At 36.4% G+C, this 20,939-nt stretch overlaps 1 protein-coding gene across 5 annotated transcripts in view; it reads right to left on the reverse strand.

Annotated features, from left to right (window-relative positions):
- EPC2 (enhancer of polycomb homolog 2) overlaps window positions 1-20,939 on the reverse strand; it is a 106,459-nt gene that overhangs the window by 62,881 nt on the left and 22,639 nt on the right. For 4 of the 5 annotated variants that reach the window (XM_036420838.2, XM_036420842.2, XM_036420841.2 and 1 more), the window contains exon 2: window positions 6,501-6,660. The exons of the other annotated variant lie outside the window; for it this stretch is intronic. In XM_036420838.2, coding sequence (XP_036276731.1) covers window positions 6,501-6,660 — 160 coding nt within the window. The remainder of the gene's footprint in view (window positions 1-6,500; window positions 6,661-20,939) is intronic. 5 annotated transcript variants of the gene reach the window in all.

Consider the following 20,939-nt stretch of genomic DNA (forward strand, 5'->3'; position numbering starts at 1 on the left):
CTTTCACATCTAGATCTCCCTTTTCTATCAGCAGACAACCTATCATCTATCCTGCAACTTATCCATCAGAAAAAGAAACATTTTATTCTCCCTGCTGATTCTATTATCAACCACACATGAATGGTAATGGATTTTTTTAATGCACATTAATATTTGCATCTTATAACAACGAGGCATGAGTGAGTAGAATATATAAGTAAACCAGGCACCTTGTAGAGTTAGATGGCCTGAGTTTTAATTTGGACTCTCTCTCTTGCTGGCTGCACTATCTTGATCCCTTTACATAATCCTTCTTTAAAAAGGAGGCAAAGCCCTGGCCAGTTTTGCTCAGTGGATAGGGTGTGGGCCCAAGGACCAAATGATTCAGGTTTGATTCCCGGTCAGGGTATGTACCTGGGTTGCAGGCCCAATCCTGACCCTGGTCATGCATGTGCAGGAGGCAGCCAATTGATGTGTCTCACATTGATGTTTATCCCCCAACTACTTCTACTCAGTCTAAAAATCAATGGGAAAAATATTCCCTGGTAAGCATTAACAACATCAACAAAATATATATATATTACCTGCCTCATGAGATTCCTTTGTGTTTTAACCCTTCGTAGCCATAAGCTTCTATAGACGCAAGTGGCGGACCTTTCCAACATGCCATGCACGTCTACAGCCGCAAACCTCATTTATCAGCTCTGGTCGCCCAATTTTAAAATTAGACTTGTTAGTTACATCTCTTGTTTTGTAAAAAAAATTTGTAAAATTAGACTTGTTAGTTACATCTCTTGTTTTGTAAGAAAATTATGGTAACTTAAATTTGTAAATATCCTAGCACATATGGAAGAAATTCCAATACTGATACATAGGGCTGCCACTCAGACACAAGAGAGATGAACACTGAGACACTTGAGATTTATGTTTTCTTGAATTTCATACCTAAAATGGTAAGCATGGTGTACATTCTTCATTATTTTTTTTAATAGATTTCATCTTTGGCTCATCAACAAAATTGAGTGTTTTTGAGGCTTTTCATGTTGAAGGTTTATTTTTATTTCATGCTCGCTTTTGTTGATATTTCCATAGAATTGAAAATTATTATCATTTTATTAATGAATTTATTGTTATATTATACCAGGAGCCCAATGCACAATTCAAAATCGCATGGCGATTTTGTGCAAATAAAATTCAATCCCCATAAACGGCATCAGATAAAGAAATAATCAAGCCAAGCACCTACCAAGACGACATCCTTTATTCAACTCCAAAGTCAGATGATTTTTTAAATTATATTCAAAATATCATAGCGTGTGGGGATAGTTTCTGTTTTGGACGTGTGGCAATTAACTGGTTAACATATGTGAAACACTGGGATGTGGGCAAAATTAGTAAATGTTAAATATTTTATAATGCTTTTGACCCATAATTGTGGGGGGGAAAATTAATCTATTAAAATTTTCAGGAAATAAGCATATGAGAAAATATTTTTATACATAGGCAGTTCATGAAATTATATTACTGGGGTCAGATGGAAGAAAATTTGGTCTTTTATGACAGACAGGGTGATAGGTAAGATGCTAAAAGGTGTCAACTCTCAGGGCAGTGTGTTGTCACTGAAGAACCTTCCTGGAGATGCTAGTTCTTAAGTGAATGTGCTGAAGGCCTAATTCTGGCAACTCCTGTTAGCACAATCAGGTGTTATATCATAGTATTTTCTTTGTGTGGCCCTACAGGAGTTCTGAATGCTTCAGTGTCAGGAAACAAGCACTGAAATATGCACCTAAAGACCAACATTACTTTTTGCTGTCTATTAATTATATCATTCCTAAAATATGTAACACTATGCATCAAATTTACCTCTTACTATACTTTCTTTATTTTCTCCATGATTTCTTTTAACCCTGGTCTTTAATATATTATTTATTCAATCACCTCAAATAACTTTTTTTCATAGTGGACATAAATAAATGCATATAGGCCCAAGAGGTACTCTCCTTGTACCCAAATTTCTCTTTGGTCTCTCTATCCCAGACTGCCAAATGATTATTTTGTTTTTGCCCAAAATGCCTTGCATTATCTTAATATTTAATATTTTCTGAGTTCTGGAGTTCTTCCTCCTTCCTGGATTAGTAGGTACTCAGATAACGGTCGACCATTTCAGCCCTAGGATCTGCATTCACATGTTTATCCAAAGTTAGGAGGGTCAACTCATTCTTGAGAAGAGAGGAAACTAATTAAAGATACCTATCAGAATGTGGACCTTCAGTAGCAGGCCTTGCTAAATGTCCCTATTATAATCCCTCTAATTATCCCAAATTGGAATCCAGCCTCACTGGAATGTGATTCTCCACAAATTTGATACAATCAGCTTTTGTACTTGTGACTTTTTTTTAGCATTTACTTAAAAGTGTGATGTCATCTAATAGGATTTGTGCTCAATTTGACTTAATACATATCCTAGTGACATTTTTACAAGAAAATGATCTTCCTACAATGCATGCTTTTCACCAAGAAGTTTTACTATATAAACAAAACAATGCTCTTCATTTGGGATCTTTTCCAATTCTTCCTAATCAAAACATGTTTGTCCTGCCAGTACTAAGGGTCAATTACCATCATTTTTGTTTCATGAAAATAGAAAAGGTCATTCGAAGATAATGAGGTTGAAACTGGGTGTTAGGTCAACATCTGTCTCCCTTTTGCTAAAAATTGAGTGCACTAGACAGGTTCACTTTACATTAAATAAGTGGGATTTTTCTTCTTTTCCCAGTATACACTGGTCAGCTTTATCAGACCGAGAAGGAGCCAGCTTCAAGTATACTGAGGTATATAGTACGGTATACACACAGGCATTTTGCCAAAGTTTAAGATCTTGGCCACAGATCCAAAACAGCAGAATTCAATTTACTTTGGGAGAGTTCCTCTCTTTGTCTAACAGATAACAAGAGGGTGCTACCCTACATATCCTTTCCCCTAAATTCTCCACACAACAGATTTCTCAATTTCACGGTACACACCAATAATTTTATTCTTATATTTGATTCTGCATACAATTTTGAGTTCTACAAGATGGATGTAAAAATAATGCCCTCATGTGCATGCTTTTATCCACACTATCCATCCATTCACTCACTCTTGTATTTATTCAGCAAATAATTACATACCTAACCACATGCTAGGTACTATACTAGGCAGTGAAATGAAAGAAAAAATTCCCTTGCTCTCAATGAGCATTATGCCTTTTGAGCAACAGAGGGCAACAATCACAACTGAAAGCAGTCAATGCCACACCGAGGGTGGAAACATGGCACAGGAGAGCTTGAGGTAAATAGTGCCAAAGACTTAACGGGGTCAGAAAAAGGCTCTTGAAGGTAATCCTAAAGACGAGATTTGGAGAACTAGTTATGTATTTTAACAAGTGGAGGAGACAAGTAAAGGGCTATGTGCAGCCATGGAGGCATTAGAAAATAAGACATAACAGAGAGTTGCAAGGAGCTCATTATTGTAGCTGAAAGTATGAAGACAGGAATTGGGGGTGTAGGGGGTTGTGACTATAGGGACTATATGGTGAGTGAGTTGAAGCTTCTGTTCCTCAGGAGCTTAGAGTCAAGAGAAGGAAACTCTCTATAAAAGATTATTTCGGTAAAGTTGGTGTCACAGTGAAAAAACACACAGGTAACTGTGAATTGACATGTTAAAATGTTATCCTATTCACAACAGAGAGTCTTTGAAAAATTCTAAATGGGTAATGATTATAACAGTGGTTGTGTGGACCACGGACCGGAAGGCATGAAGCTAGAGCAGGACCATAAAGAGGTTTCTGCCAACGCCCAGGCAAGCAACAAGATAGGCCTGCACTAGGCCACCTTACTTTGGCAATTTTGCAATGTCTTTTTTCTAGCCAGGCTAATGGGGATTCTTTCAAATCTATCATTTAAAGAAGAAAAAGAAAAAATCCAGAGCAATATTATCTGAAGTTTCTTGCATTTATAGGACTTAAAAGGAGTTACTATATAAAAAAAATACTTTTTAAGCTTTCCTGTAAAAAATAACACCTAAGTAACAAAAGATTACGTTTTACTACAGATAACCTTAAAGCCAATAATAACCACAAAGATAAGCAAATTGTGGAAAATCAACTTGATAAAAAAGTAGTATACATTGAAAATGAAAATAAGAGACCATTAATATAAAAACTTGAAAAACTTAAAAAAACATCAGTAGAAAAGCAGAATAAAAAATTTGTATGTATAGTATAAAATTACATTGTATGTAGAATATATATGTTGATAGACTAAAGGGTTAAAATAACTGTTATTTTTATTCAAATTATTTATTACAATAACAGAATAAAATGAAGTTAAAAATAAACAAACACCAATACAAAATTAATGTTTACTGAATCCAATGGGCCTGACCTGGACAGTTACATCCAATTTCTTGCTTCTTGGTTTCCTAGAATAGATTTTACAAATAGTCCTATTGTCTGGCTATACTGTTATTAAAATAAAATAAAAAATATATACTTTGGCTTGACAAATTTTTAGAATTCCTCGTGTAAACAGCTATCTCCCTCCTAATCCAAAGATAAGGCAAATTCAGTAAGCTAATGGAAACCCAAAATGAAAGAACACAGAGGAAACTGATCACAAGTAATGTTTGAATATGTTTTTCTTGAATGCTTAAGAGAGAAAAAAGTTTCTGGAAAATGGTTATGACAACAAAAGCCATTTAAAAACAACTGAATCAGTCAACAAACATGCCATTTATTGAACATCTATAAGCCATGCACTTTATTCTAAAGATACAAAAACAAAAGAAAACAAAGTCTTCTGTCCTCAAGGAACTCACAGTCTAAAAAGAGAGAAAGAATGGCTACAAATAACTGCAATGCATATGGTGAATCCTCTTATAGAAGTATGTACAAAATACTGAGATACGCAAAGTAGATAAGTAGAATGAGAAAAGTGGGTAAACTTTTTAAGTGAGTTATGTCTTAAATGAGCTATAAAAAGGGAAAGAACATTTGAATAGTACATGCAAGGAATTGTGAAATGTAAAGCAAGGCAAGTGTGTATAATTTTTAGTTAGTCCCTATGGTGCAGAGAATAAGGGAAAGAACAACAGAAAACGAGGTTAACAGAGCTGTCAGAGAATAAATCACAAAGTAGCTTGTTTTCAAAATGAAGAATCTGGCTATTACTAAATATTGTCAAAAAAACAAAAAACAAAACAAAACAAAAAACCATCAACTACAAATTTTCCATGACTTTATGTATAGTAAGAAAGAAAATAAACTAGTCGTACAGAAAGGAAAAGCAAAAGAAAAGCATTTCTCTACTTGCGCTTATGTGGAAGGAAGGAGAAAATCTCCCCCTGAGAACTAAACTCCAAACAAGTCTGTAGTCTGAACTAAAGTTACCAGTGTGGTACAAAAACAAACAAATAAAACAAACAAGCCAATAATTTAAAATGCTCTCAGACTGACAAGTATCTTCAGATGCCTGGCAGAAACAAATGTAAATTTTCTTTAGTTAAACCAAACTTCAATCCAGGTCAATAACAATTTAAAAATGCAATCTCATTTCAAAGATGAGAAGTGAAAAAATATTCATCTTTGGATCTACGTAAAAAACAAATCTTAAAGTCCTGTGACTATAAATCTGAAGATGTTTCAGAATTACTTGAGAAACTGCTAAAACATTCTTTATAACAGTTGCATACCAGAGAGTCTTAGGCAGGTAGGCCTAAACAGAATGCTGGAATCTCTATTCTAACAAACTGCCTGAGGGTGTGTGTGTGTATGCACTATTAGACAAGACAGAAGCATGTCTGTGAGGAGTTGGTTGAAAAATCCTTCTATCCTATATAATAAAAGTATAGTATGCACATTGTCCCCTCAACTGGAGTTATGGGAGTTGACCAGGGGGCAAGCTGGCTGGGGGGAGGGAGGCCCTGGCCAGCAGCTAGAGATGGCAGGCAGCCAGGGGGAAGGGAGGAAGTGCCTGGCCAGGAGCTGCTAGGGACCCTATCAGTGCATGAATTTCATGCACTGGGCCTCTAGTAGACAATAAAGAACAGTAGGATTTAGGCTGACACTTCGAAAAGACACTCTGGTGCTAATGGATTTTGTGAATAGATAAATTAGAAAAGGGTAAGGTCAGGAGATGGGGGGTATTAATATAATAATTAGGAGGTTATTAAAAGAGGCAAGAAATTATCACTTAACTAATAACAATGGAAAGAAACATGAGTGTATCAAGGAGGCAGAATTAAAATTTTATAAAAACTAGTGCTATATAAAAACCTACACTACATTAATATCAAATGCTCCAAATGCAACTAACACTCAAAATGATCTCCAAGTTCAGATATAAGCACAGAGAAATTTATTATCAAATGTTTTACATTTCTACTAATCAGTATATACAAATTAAAAATTTTAAATCTCTATGGACAAGAGAGAGAAAAAATTTTAAATTACAAACAGAAAATAATGAGTTAAAAAAACTTACGCTGAATATGAATGAACTGTTTTGGTTGTTTAAACTCTCCTTTGTACAAGCGATTGTAATAGTTGACGTTGCTCTCTGCCTCAGGAACTGGAATGACCATGCTCTCTTTTTTCTCTCTAAATACTTGCTGTGCTGAAATAGCTCGCTGTAAGTGATGTTCCTGGAAAATGTAAAGTAGGCAACATAAGTTGTTTTAATAACATTAACGCATAATCATATTTGAATCTTATTTGGTGTTTTAAGAATCCTACCTAAGAGTAATATGCAAGTTAACCATCATTCTGCTCAAGCCATGCCCACCAGTCACGCCCACCAGCCAATCAGAGCGAGTATGCAAATAAGCCCAACCAAGATGGCTACCGACCACAGAGAGCAGTTGAGAGGCTTGGATTTCCCTGGCAATGGAAGCCAAGCTTTCCACACACCCTGGCTGGTCTAGGCCTCAAGGATACAAAGTTTCAATTATAGAAGATAAATCCCAAGAAAAATGGTGGCAGCCACTGAGCTGGAGAGAGCAGGATAGGGTTGCCCCCGGCAATGGAGGTTAGCCAAGCTTTCCATCTGTCCTGGCTGGCCCAGGCCTCCAATCCAGGCTACAAAGTTTCAATTGTACAAGGTAAATAAATTCCAGATACCAGGGCCTCCACTTGGGTGGCTGGGGGGCGTGGCTGGCCTGCAAACCACCACAGGCCCCTTGCCCAGGCCACCCCACACCCCACGGGAACCACCACCCTGATCCAAGACACCCTTCAGGGCAAACCAGCTCGCCCCCACTTGTGCACCAGGCCTCTATCCTATCTAATAAAAGAGTAATGTGTAGACTGACCATCACTCCCACACACAAGACGGCTGCCTCCATGTGGTCAAAGATTCTGCCCCCATGTAGACACAAGATGGCCAGCAGGGGAGGGCAGCTGGGAGGCACCAGGCCTATAATGGAGGGCAGTTGAGAGGGACCAGGTCTGCAAGGGAAGGCAATTGGAGGTGATCAACCCTGCAGGGGAGGGCAGTTAGGGGTGGCCAGGCCAGCAGAGGAGGGACGTTGGGGGCAAACAGGCTGGCAGGGGGGCAGTTAAACATCAATTAGGCTGGTATGGGAGTGGTTAGGGGGTGATCAGGCTAGCAGGCAGAAGCGGTTAGGGCCAATCAGGAAGGCAGGCAGACAAGCAGTTGGGTGCCAGCAGTACTGGATTGTGAAAGGGATGCCTGACTGCCTGTTTAAAAGAGCAGTTTAACATCCCTTGAGGGGGTCCCAGATTGGAGAGGGTGCAGGCTGGGCTGAGGGACATGCCCCCAACCCGTGCACAAATTTTATGCACCAGGCCTCTAGTCAATTATAAATAGTTCATTTGCCACAAAATTAGAGAAAACATTGCCAATGCCCTCTTTTAATACTTGTGGTTCATACTTAGATGTCACCTTAGATGATTACAATTTTAATAAACAGAATTTCTTAAAATTAAACATATACATATTCATAAACTAGAATTTAACATCTTAATTACAAGAAAATTTTGTAAAGTGATTGAGGTATTTGTCACCAATACCAAGTTACAAATATGCAAATGACAAGAAAATAATTTTTACCACAGATTTTTAAGTGTTGTCTGCATTTATATTACAGAAACTTCAACAATAAAAATTCTGGATAATTCAAAGAAAGATAAAATGATGTTCAACAGACAAAAGTTGAACAAAAACTTCTTATAAAATACACAGATTATAAAATACTTTCAATCACCTCCCACTTAATGTATACGCTCTACCTTGACCCACAGCGGACCATTCCCAAACCAGCTGTACCTTGGTGAAGGAAAATTATATTATCTTATCCACCCACCCCACAAGAATTCCCCTTCATATTAATATTAAAGGCCCTAAAACGAAACAAACTGGAAAGAGAGCAGCAAGAAACGCCCAGAGGAAGTAGATGGAAGAAAATAATAAAGATTAGAGCAGAAATAAATGACATAAAAACTAAAAAAAATAGTACAAAAGATAAATGAGTCCAAGAGGTAGCAGTCTGAAAAAATAAACAAGACTGATGAACCCTTAGCTAGACTCATTGAGAAACAAAGAGAGGGCACCCAAATAAAATCAGAAATGAAAGAGGTAAAGTAACAACAGACACCACAGAAATACAAAGGACTGTAAGCAAATCCTATGAACAATTTATATGCCAACAAGCTGGACAACCTGGGAAAAATGAACAAATTCCTAGAAACAATACAAATCTAAAACTAAATCAGGAAGAATCAGAAAACCTGAATAGGCCAATAACAACTGATGAAAATGAAGCAGTAATTAAAAAGTTCCCAGGAAACAAAAGTCCTGGATCTGATGGATTTACAGCAGAATTTTACCAAACAGGAGATTTCAAGACCACTCAGACAAAATATCAGAAAAGAAAAAGGACTTAGACTACACTACAGACCAACTGAACTTAATGGAATACTCCAACAATAGCAGAATACTCATTCTTCTCATGTACTCACAAAACATTTCCCAGGAAAGATCACACGCTAGGACACATTAACAAGTTTTATCAAATTTAAGAAGTCTGAAATGATACCAAGTATCGTTTACAATCACAATAGAATGAAACTAGCAATCAACAGTAATAGAAAAACTGAAAAATTCACAAATGCAGGGGTAGGAAAGAGGTTTACAGTTGCTCATATGGAAAATAATATAATTAATAAATAATACAACAATAATCTGTTTTGTGTAACCGCAATTGTAAACCAATTTTTCCCACTCTTGAACATGAAAATTGAATATACCTTTGGACAACCAAAAGTTAAAAAGAAATTTCAAGAGATTTTAGAAAATATTGACACAAATGGAAACAAAAATTCAAAATTAAACTTAAGGGATGTACAATATTAAGAGCGAAGTTTATAGCACTAAAATCCTATCTATATTAAAAAGACTTCAAATCAACAACCTAACTTTACACTTCATGAAACTAGAAGAACAAACAAAATGTAAATTAGCAAAAGAAAGTCTGTATTAGAGAAGTAAATAAAATAGAAAATAAAAACATGGGGGGGGGGGAAGTCCATGAAACTGAAATTTTTTCTCTCTCTAAAGATCAACAAAATTGACACACCCTTAGCTACTGAACTAAATGGGAGTAAACTCAAATACTAGAAATCAGAAATGAGATATTAAAAATGATGTCACATAAATAAAGAGAATCATGAAACCACCAAGAACAATTATACACCAATGAATTGGGTAATCTAAAAGAAACAGATAAGTTTCTAGCAACATGCAACCTATCAAGACTAAATCATGAAAATAAAAAGTGGGGACAGAACTGTAACTAGAAAAGCTGATGGCCAGATGGCTTTGCTGGTGAAAGAATTAACAACAATCCTTAAACTCTTTAAAAAAAAAAAAAATAAATAATAATAATAATAATTTAAAGAAGCCCAGCCAGTGTTGCTCAGTGGATTGAGTATCATCCCATAGACCAAGAGGTCACAAATTTGATAAACAGTCAGCGCACATGCCCGAGGCAGCCAATCAATGTTTTGCTCTCACACTGATGTTTCTCTCCCTTTCTCTCTTAAAATAAATAAATGAAAACATATTTTTAAAAAATTAAAGGGGAAAATTTCCAAAGTCATTTTATGAAGCCAATATTACCAATACCAAAATCACAAAAATACTGCAAAGAGGAGGGTGAAGGAAGGAGGAAACGGGTTAACACATTAAGCACCCAGCCTGTTTTGTCTTCCAGACAGAAAGTATAGTGATACAGCGTTTAACGTGTTAAGGTAGTCAAAAGGTATAAAACTCAGTTACAAGGTTAATAAAATTCTGGGATGTAGAGTAGAGTATGGTGACTATTATGTATCATGACCAAGTGGGATTTATTCCTGGAATGCAAGTTACAAAAATTTATCAATACACCATAATAAAAGAATGAAGGACAAATACCACTATGATCATTTCAATTAATGCATTAAAAAAATTCAACTTTCTTTCATGGAAAGAAAAAACACTCAACAAACTAGGAACAGAAAAAAAAAATTAACTCAACTAGTAAACAAATTAGAACTAATAAATTTAACCATGTTACAAGATATGTCAACACACAAAAATCAGTTGTTTTTTTTTTTACACTAACAATGAGCAATCTATAAAGAAATTAAGAAAACAATCCCATTTACAACACCATTGAAAAGAGAACAATACTTAGAAAATAAACTTAATCCTGGAGATGAAAGAACTCTACATGAAAAACCACAAAACACTGCTGAAAGAAATTAAATAAGACATAGTAAAAAGGAAAGACACCTTGCTTTTATGTATTAGAAGACCATTCTAAAAAATGAAATACCATATGATCAAGCAATCCCACTTCTGAATAACATATACAAAGAAATGAAAATGGGATTTTGAAGAGATATTTGCACACCTATATTCACTAGAATCAAGTGGTGAAAACAATCCAAGAGTTTATTGACCAATGAATGGATAAGCAAATGTTGTACATACCTGTAATGGAATATATCACACCCTTAAAAAGGAAGAAATCCTAGCACATGCTACAACTTGGATAAACCTTATAAACTTTATGCTAAATGAAATAACCCAGCCACAAAAAGACCAACACTGCATCACTTCATTTGTAAGAGGTATAAAGTAGTCAAATTTATAGAAACAAAAATTGGTTGCCAGGGCCTGGAGGGAGGAGGAAAGAGGGAAGACATTGTTTACTCAACAGAGTTTCAGCTTTATAAAATGAAAACAGTTTTAGATATCTGTTGCAATAACAGATAAAAAAATTTAGTGGTTTGCTTTTTCACATGTATAGAACACCTCAATTCAGACTAGCCATATTTCAAGTGCTTCAAAAACCACAATTGACTAGTGGCAACATATTGGATAGTGTCCACCTTCACATGGTTTCCATCAACCAAGATTGGAAAATTTCAGCAAAATTCTGTATACACAAACACACATATTTCAAAGATGGAGAAAGGATGGAAGACTAATATTCAAAATCTGAACTCCAAAGTGGAAATAACTAAAAACGGGAGAATGAAAAAAAAAAAAAACCTTCTCAAATACCAAATATAGTTTTATGTAATAAAAGCCTAATATTGTGTGTCTGATAGGCCATCAACCAAAGTGTAAGCAATATGCTAATGATATGCTAAGGCTGCTCAATTGCTTGCTATGACACGCACTGACCACCAGGGAGTAGATGCTCTGACCAGTAGGTTAGCTTGCTGCTGGGGTCCAGGAAGGAGTGAGTTGGGCCAGACACACCCTGGAGGTCTCCCAGGTCCCTCCCTGGCTGGCCAACCTCCTGCATCCCTCCTTGGCCCGGATCATGCACCAGTGGGGTCCCTCAGCCTGGTCTGTGCCCTTTCGCAATCTGGGCTAAGGGGCCCGCCCCGCCCAAGTGAATGAATTTTGTGCACCAGGCCTCTAGTCTTTTTAGAAAAGAGCAAAAACTAAAAACAGCCAATATAATAAAATTTTAAAAATTTAAATATGAAAGAGTTGAGAGCAAACATATTTAGTCACAGCAATAAATGTAAATGATCTTTACTCAACTATTAAAATAAGATTTTCAACTTGTCTCATATTCAACTATATGCTTACACAGCTCGTGCACACACACACACACACACACACACACACACACACACACACACAGGTTCAAGTCATTCTGAAAGAATAAAAGGCATATATGAAGTTTACTATGTAATGGAAGACAGTAAGAAAAACAACCAGACCTTAATATCAGACAAGTAGAATTCAAGCCAAAGAACAACAAGCATGACCTATAAACCATACTTCACAGCAAAGATTTTTAATCTCTAGGTATCATTTGTAAATACCTATATCTATATATTGTGAGTATATGCAGGGTGTTCCCCCAAAAATGTATACACATTTTAATGGCTGAAAATTTTGAAAATAAAATTATTTTAATAAACACTGCCTTTATAATTATTAAAAGTGTGTGCATCCATATTTGGGGGACACCCCATATTTGAATATCTATGTAATTTATGAATATCTACACATCAAATAACATAACAACCATTTTACAAAGCAAAGCTATAGGATATGCAAGTAGTAATAAATAAGAAACAATAATCAGTAACTTTAACCCAACACTCAGCATAAGGCAAATCAAGGGGACAAAAACAAAAAACAAAACAAAAAATTATAGACCTACCTGCACAACTTAATAAGGTAGACTATTACAGTTTATAGAACTTTATACCCAAAGTCCCAAATAGAATTTTCATAAAACTGATCAGATAGTAGTTAAGAATTACAAAGATACAGTATTACACATGGAGTAGAAGGTACAAGAACAAAGTGAAAATTCTCTGAGCATATAACCTTTTGTATTGTTTTGAATTTTCGAACCATGTTAACATTTCATGTAATCCTATATAATAAGAGGCTAATATGCAAGACGTCTGAATGGCTGAACGACTGGTCACTATGATGTGCACTGACCATGAGGGGATTGTCACTCAGCCAGAAGTCGGGCTCATGGCTGCCAAGTGCAACAGCAGTGGTGGGAGCCTCTCCCACCTCGGCAGCACTAAGGATGTCCAACTCATGGCTTAGGCCCAAACGGGAGCAAGGCTAAGCTATCAATCAGACATCCCCTGAGGGCTCCCAGGACTATGAAAGGGTACAGGCCAGGCTGAAGGATCCCCCACCATGAGTGCACGAACAGGGGTCTAGTCTAAAAATAATTAAAGTCAATAAAGATGTGGGGAGAAGCCAAAATAGAATGCAAAGAGAAACCAACAGAAACCTCACTTATTAGAAATGAATACTCATATACCTACCAGAAAGGGGATAGGAAAGAAAAAATTTAAGTTCCTTTAGAAAATAATGATGTGAAATTCACTTGTAAAACTCAGATAAGGTATTCTTTAAAAGTTTATTGTGATTATGTAAATTAATAACATGTTCAGAATAGCCATGGCATGAGGAATACAAGTTCCTTGTTTTTGTTAAAACACTAGAGGCCTGGTACATGAAATTCATGCAGGAAGGGGCGAGGTTCCTCAGCCCAGCCTGCACCTCTCCAATCTGGAATCCCTCTCGCAATCCAGAACCACTGGCTCCTAACCACTTGCCTGCCTGCCTGCCTGATACCCTTAACTGCTCCACTGCTGACCTGATGGCCCTCCTCCCTGCTGGCCTGAACCCCCTCACTGTTCTCCCCTCCTGGTCTGATACCCCGAACTGCCCTACCCTCCTGGCCTGATCCTTCTAACTGCCTAACTGCTCCCCTGCTGGCTCAATCCCCCTGCCTATCTGCTCTCCGCTGTCAGCCTGATCCCCCTAACTGTCTTTCTGCTCTCCCCTCCTGGCCTGATCCCCCTAACTGCCTATCTACTCTCCCTTCCTCTCCACGCCCTTCGGACCCCCAGTGCAGATGTGCTGAGAGCTCGCTGCCGCTGTGACCTCATCCCATTCTGACTGGTCATTACATGACAGCGTCCTGGCCAATTTGCATGTTCCATTATCATTACCATATTTTCCGGCATATAAGACAACTGGGCGTATAAGACGACCCCCTAATTTTACAGTTAAAACATAGGTTTAGGCCTATATTCGCTGTATAAGACTACCCCCCACTTCCGAGGCAACACCTTCTTTTTTTAATAGACTGCCTCTCTAACTCAGCCAATCCAAGCAGGCTTTTTATGTATGCAAATTATACATGTTCTGTACCCGAAGCTACACTGTGTTCTAGTAAAAAGCCTGCTCAGATTGGCCAGAGTCAGAGAGGCGGTCTATTAAAAAAAAGAACTGGTGTTGCCTCAGAAGTGGCGGGTAGTCTTATACAGCGAATATAGGCCTAAACCTATGTTTTAACTGTAAAATTAGGGGGTCGTCTTATATGCTAGAAAACACAGTAGTATAGATATCACAAAGATACAATATTCAAATAGTGGAATTTTAAGAACAAAAGCAAAAAAAATTAGAAATCTTGACAATTAAAAATCTTTTTCAACACCCATTCAAAACAAGAATTTGTCAGAAAGAAATGTGTTCAAGCTAATAAAGAGCAAGCACCTATGAAAAACCTATATCTAACATCATACTTAATGGTCAAAGAGTGAATGCTTTCCTTCTTAGATCAGTAACAAACTAATAAGGAAGTCTGTTCTCACCATTTCTAATCCACATTTTACCAGAAGTTCTAGCCAATGCAGCGAGGGAAGGAAAAAATAAAAACATACAGATTGGAAACAAAAAGGTAAAAAACTATTTGCAAATGATATGATCATGTAGGGAGAAAAGCATAAGGAATCTTAACAGACCTGATAAAATTAAAAGGCAAATTTAAGAAGATTGCAAGTCAATAATAAAAATTCAATTTTATTTCTATCCATTAACAACTGCAAAATGAGAAGAAAAAAACAGTATCATTTATAACAGCATCAGAACTAAATATTTAGGGTTTAACAAAGTATGTGCCAAACTTACACAGCAACATAAATTGAGAAATATAACATGGTCATGGACTGGAAGGTTCAATAACATTAAAAAAAACGTTCTCAGGTAAATTTCACCCTAAACTGATCTAAACATAGACTCATCATAATCCTAATAAAACCCCAATAGGCTTAAAAAAAAAAAGACAAACACCCACAGAAATAGACAAGTTGATTCTAAAAGTCATATGAAAAGGCAAAAAAACAAAACAGAATAAAAAAAAAAAAAGGAGTCTAGAAAGAGACCAATATACACACAGAAAATGGATTTTAGACAAAAGTGCCAATTAAATGAGGTAAGGACAGTCTTTTTATCAAATGGTCTGGAAATGAACTGGTAAAAAAAAGTGAGCCTGATATTTCTACCTCATACTACACTCAAAAATTAACTCAAAGTAGGTCACAGACTTAAACATGAAGCCTAGATTATAAAATATCTATAAGAAAAAAAAATAGGAAAAAATCTCAGTGACCCTGGATTTGGCAAAGACTTCTCTGGACATAAAAAGCATAAATTATAAGTGGAAGAATTAATAAGCTGAAGTTCCTTAAAAAAAAAAAATGCTTTTCATGTTACATTCTTGAGGAAACAAAAAAGATAAGCCAGACTGGTGAAAAATATTCTCAATATATGTGAGAAAACTTGTATGCAGAATATATGGTGAGGCAAAGTAGGTTTATAGTTGTGAGCACACAAAAGAGCTTATTCTTACATGATTATTGTATTATTAATATTTTCCATATAAATAATTGTATAAAAAGAACTCATAACTCAATAAGGAAACAAACTTTTAAAGAAAGCAGACACTTCATAAAAATACAGGAATGACCAATAAACACATTAAAAGATGCTCAAAATTTTTATATCAGGGAAATCTATATACATAAAAGGCTAATATGCTAAGTGTTATTAGCATATTAACAACCATCCAACCAGTCACTATGATGCGCACTGACCACCAGAGAGCAGACACTCAACGGAGGAGCTGCCATGATGTGCAGTGGCACCTCGAACTTGAAAAAACCACAAAGCAACACTTGGCTTCTCCCAAGTGGGACACAGACTCTGCCACCACACTGGAGTGACAGTTCACCAAATCGCAGCTGACGCTGCCGAGGCCCCATGGCGTAAAGTGCGGCCCACAGCCCTGCCCAGAAATGGCCACTGTGGGCACCCAGTAATGATGTCACATAGCAATGTTTGGCTTCCTTTCCCTAATGACGACTAGCCTCCTTGCAGTTTCTTCAGCCCAGGAACACAACTTGGTTATAGTTGGGTGTAAACATTTCACACCTTAATCAAATATATGTGAAGTGTTTTCACGTGCCTCATCATCTCATTTGATCCTCACAGAAGTCCTGGAGCAGGTAGATAGGAGACTTGGTAGATTCCTCTTTTCATTAGCCGGAAAACAGAGATTTAGAAAGCTTAGAAACTTGACTGAAAAGAAGAAATGGTGGACCTTGAAAATGACTGCCGGTTTTCTCACTTTGCAGAATATAGTCAAACACTGCTGCAGTTAAGTATTTATCCTTTGTCTCCCTGTGTGATCAACAATAATTACCTGCTTCGTGTTGATATTTACTGCTGTGCTGCTAACAATTACTTGAAAGAGAAGATGGGGTGCTTCACTGGGCTGGAAAAAGTTTAACACCACCACAAAACAGGTCTATTCTCTTATAAAAGGCTAAGTTGACTCACTCATGCACAATACATACAAAGCTCTCACTGGTGCCAATCACACGCATGTTTCGATCTGTCATTGTTGACTGTGAATTTGGTTGACAATTCTATTGTAGAAAAAAGGCAAACAGCGATATTAAAATATTCATTCTAATTAAGTTCCTTTCAATGGGCATGAATCCATGCACTGGGCCACTAGTGTAAAATAAAACCACAGAAAGTTTTGACTAGACACCCACAAAATGACTAGAATTAAGAAACTGGTCACAACTGATGGTGTGTTAAATGATATCACACTTTGGAAAACTGTCAGGCAGTTTCTTATAAAATAAATATACATTTATCATTTGACCCAGCAATCCTACTGCTAACAAAGTATGTACCCAAGACATGAAATACATGTCCACAAACAACTTGCACATAAATGTTAATTGCAATTTTACTCACAATGGCAAAAAACTGGAAACAATACAAATGTTTATCAACAGATGAATAGATAAGACTATACTTATTCAATAGAAAATTTGTTTAAAAAAAAAAAAAAAAAAAAGGAATGAAACAAACTAACCACACTCAGGATCTCAAAAGTATATTGAACAACAATCACACACAGACAGTTACATACTGTGTGAATCCCTTTATATGAAGTTTGAGAACAGACAGAACTAACCGATAGTAATCGAAATCAGATCAGTAGTTGCCTGAAATGGGGGTGGAAAATAAAACTGCAAAAAGGTTAAAGGGAACTTTTGTAGGGAATGAAAATATTCTATTCTTTAATTGGGGTACTGATTACACTGTTATATCTTTTTATTAAAACAAGGAACCACACACAAAATAATTGCTTTATACTATAAAGTACAAAGCAAATTTTTAAAATCTAGTAAATTAACTTGTGTGATAAACATTTAACATATACAAAACATGGTGGCTAGGCAATATCTGCAATGCTGGTAAAATTGTGATGAGTAAAACAAACACTTTCAAGAATGAGTGCTAGAAAATGTCTTAAAGTGTCAATTGGCATGTTCTGAAGAACAGTTTGGTAATATATTTCTAAGCCTTAAAAATCATCTAACAGTTAACCATCTAGTTATTTAAACTAGAGGCCCAGTGCACGAATTTATACATGGGTGGGGTCCTTCGGCCTAGCTGGCAATTGGGGCCGATCAGGGCCGTCTCACCCAGTCCTGATTGGGGCCAGCCCCAGCGGGGGAGGGGGAAGGGAAATACCCCAGGAGGTTGGCTGTAGGAGTGCACTAACCACCAGGGGGCAGCTCCTGCATTGAGTATATATCCCTTGGTGGTCAGTGCATGTCATAGCTACCGGCTGGTTGTCCAGTCATAATGATTGCTTAGGCTTTTAGATAGATAGACAGACAGACGGACAGACAGACAGTAGATAGATAATCATATTAAGTAAAATTGGAAACAACCTAATTATCTCAATCATTGGACTAATTGTAATTCAGTATATCCATACACTGGGCTTATACACTGCCACTTAAAATGTCTTGAAAAATAATTTAAAATTTGAAAATGTTTATGCACTAAATAAAAAAAGCAGGAACCAAAATCACACACTGAAGATAATCTCAAATAGAGAAGATAAATAGAATAAGGTAAATAGATGACACATGATGGGATATATAAGCACAGAATTAAAGAGAGAGAGAGAAAAAAAAAAAAAAAAGCTGAAAAGAAATGTGCCAAAGTATTAGGTAAAGAAATTATAGATCATCTTTACTCTCTTCTCTACATTTTCTACAATTTACCCAGAGAGCAACCAATGCCAATCTTTAAAATCACTTAAAATGATCCTTTTTAGAATCAAAGTCAGGAAGAGAAAAAAGACAAAGAAAAAAAAACACAAAACCTTAGATGAGTCCTTATTCTATCTATTTAAAACTGCTTCTCTTTCAGTGCTTCCTAAATTTGATTCTCAGCCCTGGCAGCATATTAAAATTACCTGGAAGGCCAAATATAGACTCTATGGGAGATAAAAGCAGCAGCAGAAATCAGTTAAAATGTTTCAGCAACTTTCTCTACAAGAAAGATGAAATATATACAGTGAAATATTCAGCCATAAAGAAAAATGTAGTACTGATTTATGCTAATCATGATCTTTAAAAACATTATGCTATTTAAAAGGTTGCATAGTATATGATTCCTTTTATAGGAAATGTTCAGAAATAGGCAAAACCATAGAGAAAAAAGTATACTCGTGGTTGTCGTAGTGGGGGGAGTAGGATGAAGAGTGACTAATGGTAATGAGGTTTCTTTTAGGGTGCTTAAAGTGTTCTGAAAAAATTAGTTGTGATGTTGCAGAACAGTATGAATATACAAAAAAGAAAAAAAAAACATGGAGTTGCACAATTTCATATGGTGAATTATATGTTATATGAAAGTTTATCACAAAAAAATTGCCCCCACCCCCCAAAAAAGATGAAGAGACAGTGAATGAATTTACACTTCTATCTGATACAAGAGTTGAAACAATGGTTTTCCAGGCAGTGGACATCAGGCAATAAAAGACTTATATGGAAAATAAAATCAGGTGAGTGAGCCTATGATAGCCTCTGCTTACTACCTTGAAAGAGTTTCCATGCTAAGGAGCCAAAGAATGAACTGAGGCAGAGCCTAGACTTCATGAGCTACATAGACAGAAATAAGAGGCCAGGAAGACTAAGGTACCTTTAAAGTTCATGACAGAGTACCAAAGAGGAAAGAGAAAGAACTACACAAAGATAGAATCCAGGAAATCTGCCTGATGTTCCCTGGAGTATTCAGCAGAGATTCTTCAGCAAATGTATGTAACAATGAAGAACAAACTTCCCCAAAAGATTAGAGGGAACGCTGTCTGTCACTCAGGGTCAGGAAGAGTACCTGTTCCTACCAACCAGACCAGAAAAAAAGACAGGCTGAATACTAGGCACACCAGTTAATGATGCAGATTTTTTTCAATAGATGGAATTACACACATGTTGATATATATGCGATTTGATTTGTATGCTATTTTGTTGTATTGACACACAGCAAGCTTCAAAACTTCATATGTCAAATTTGCTGAAGGTGTTAATATCATAGATATTTTTACACTTAAAAATGTCAAATTTCATGCCAAAAAAATACATTTACAGGAAGTCTTAATTCATTACTTTATTTTAAAGAAAAAGTTATCGTATCCTTTGGGAAACTTATGGTGAACATGTTCCATTTCAAGATACTTGTGAACGCTGGTTTAAATGTTTTAAAAGTGATGATTTCAATGTGAAAGACAAAGAATGTCCAGGTCAACCAAAAAAGTTTGAAGTTCAACAATTACAAGCATTATTGGATGAAGATGCATGTCAAACTGAAAAACAATTTGCAGAAAGATTAAAGGTTGCTCAGCAAACAATTCCCAATCGTTGACAAGCAATGGGAAAGATTTTAAAGGAAGGAAAATGGGTGCCACATCACCTGAACAAAAGACTAATGAAAAACCGAAAAGTCATCAGTATGATGTTGCTTCAACGGCACAAAATAAAGTCTTATTTTGCATAGAATTGTGACTGGCAATGAAAAGTGATTTTGAGAATCTCAAATGTACAAAATCATGGGTTGTTCCAGGTCAACCATCAACACCGACTGCAAAGCCCAATCGCTTTGGAAAGAAAACAATGCTTGGTGGGATCTGGAAGGTGTGATGGATTATGAGCTTCTAAAACTAAGTGAAACTGTTCATACTGATTGTTATCGACAACAAAAATCACTTGAAACATTGAAACATGTTTGATTGTAAAACAACCAGAATGGGCCAGAAGACACGACTAAGTAATTTTGCTTCATGATAATGCACCATCACACACTGTAAAACCAGTTAAAGAAACATTAAAAGATCTTGCCTGGTAAGGGTTAACTAACTACCTGCTGTATTCACCCAACCTTGTTCCTTCAGATTACCATTTGTTCAGATCGATGGCACACGCACTTTCTGAGCAGCACTTTAAAATGTACAAAGAAGTGGAAAACTGGGTCTCTGAATGCTTGCCTCAAAACAAGAAAAGTTCTATTGGGATGGAATCCACAAATTACCTGAAAGATGGGGAAATGTGTAGCGAGCGATGGACATTACTTTGAATAAAACACTTTTGATGTTTCTCTTGAAATTATCGTGTTTTCTCTGATTACAAAACCCGCCATTATTAACAGGTACAGGAACAAAGATACAGATGGCATCGACTTCTCATCAGAAACAATGAAAGAAAAGAC

This window comes from Pipistrellus kuhlii, unplaced genomic scaffold (assembly GCF_014108245.1).
Source record: "Pipistrellus kuhlii isolate mPipKuh1 unplaced genomic scaffold, mPipKuh1.p scaffold_m20_p_7, whole genome shotgun sequence".
NCBI classification, from domain to species: domain Eukaryota; kingdom Metazoa; phylum Chordata; class Mammalia; order Chiroptera; family Vespertilionidae; genus Pipistrellus; species Pipistrellus kuhlii.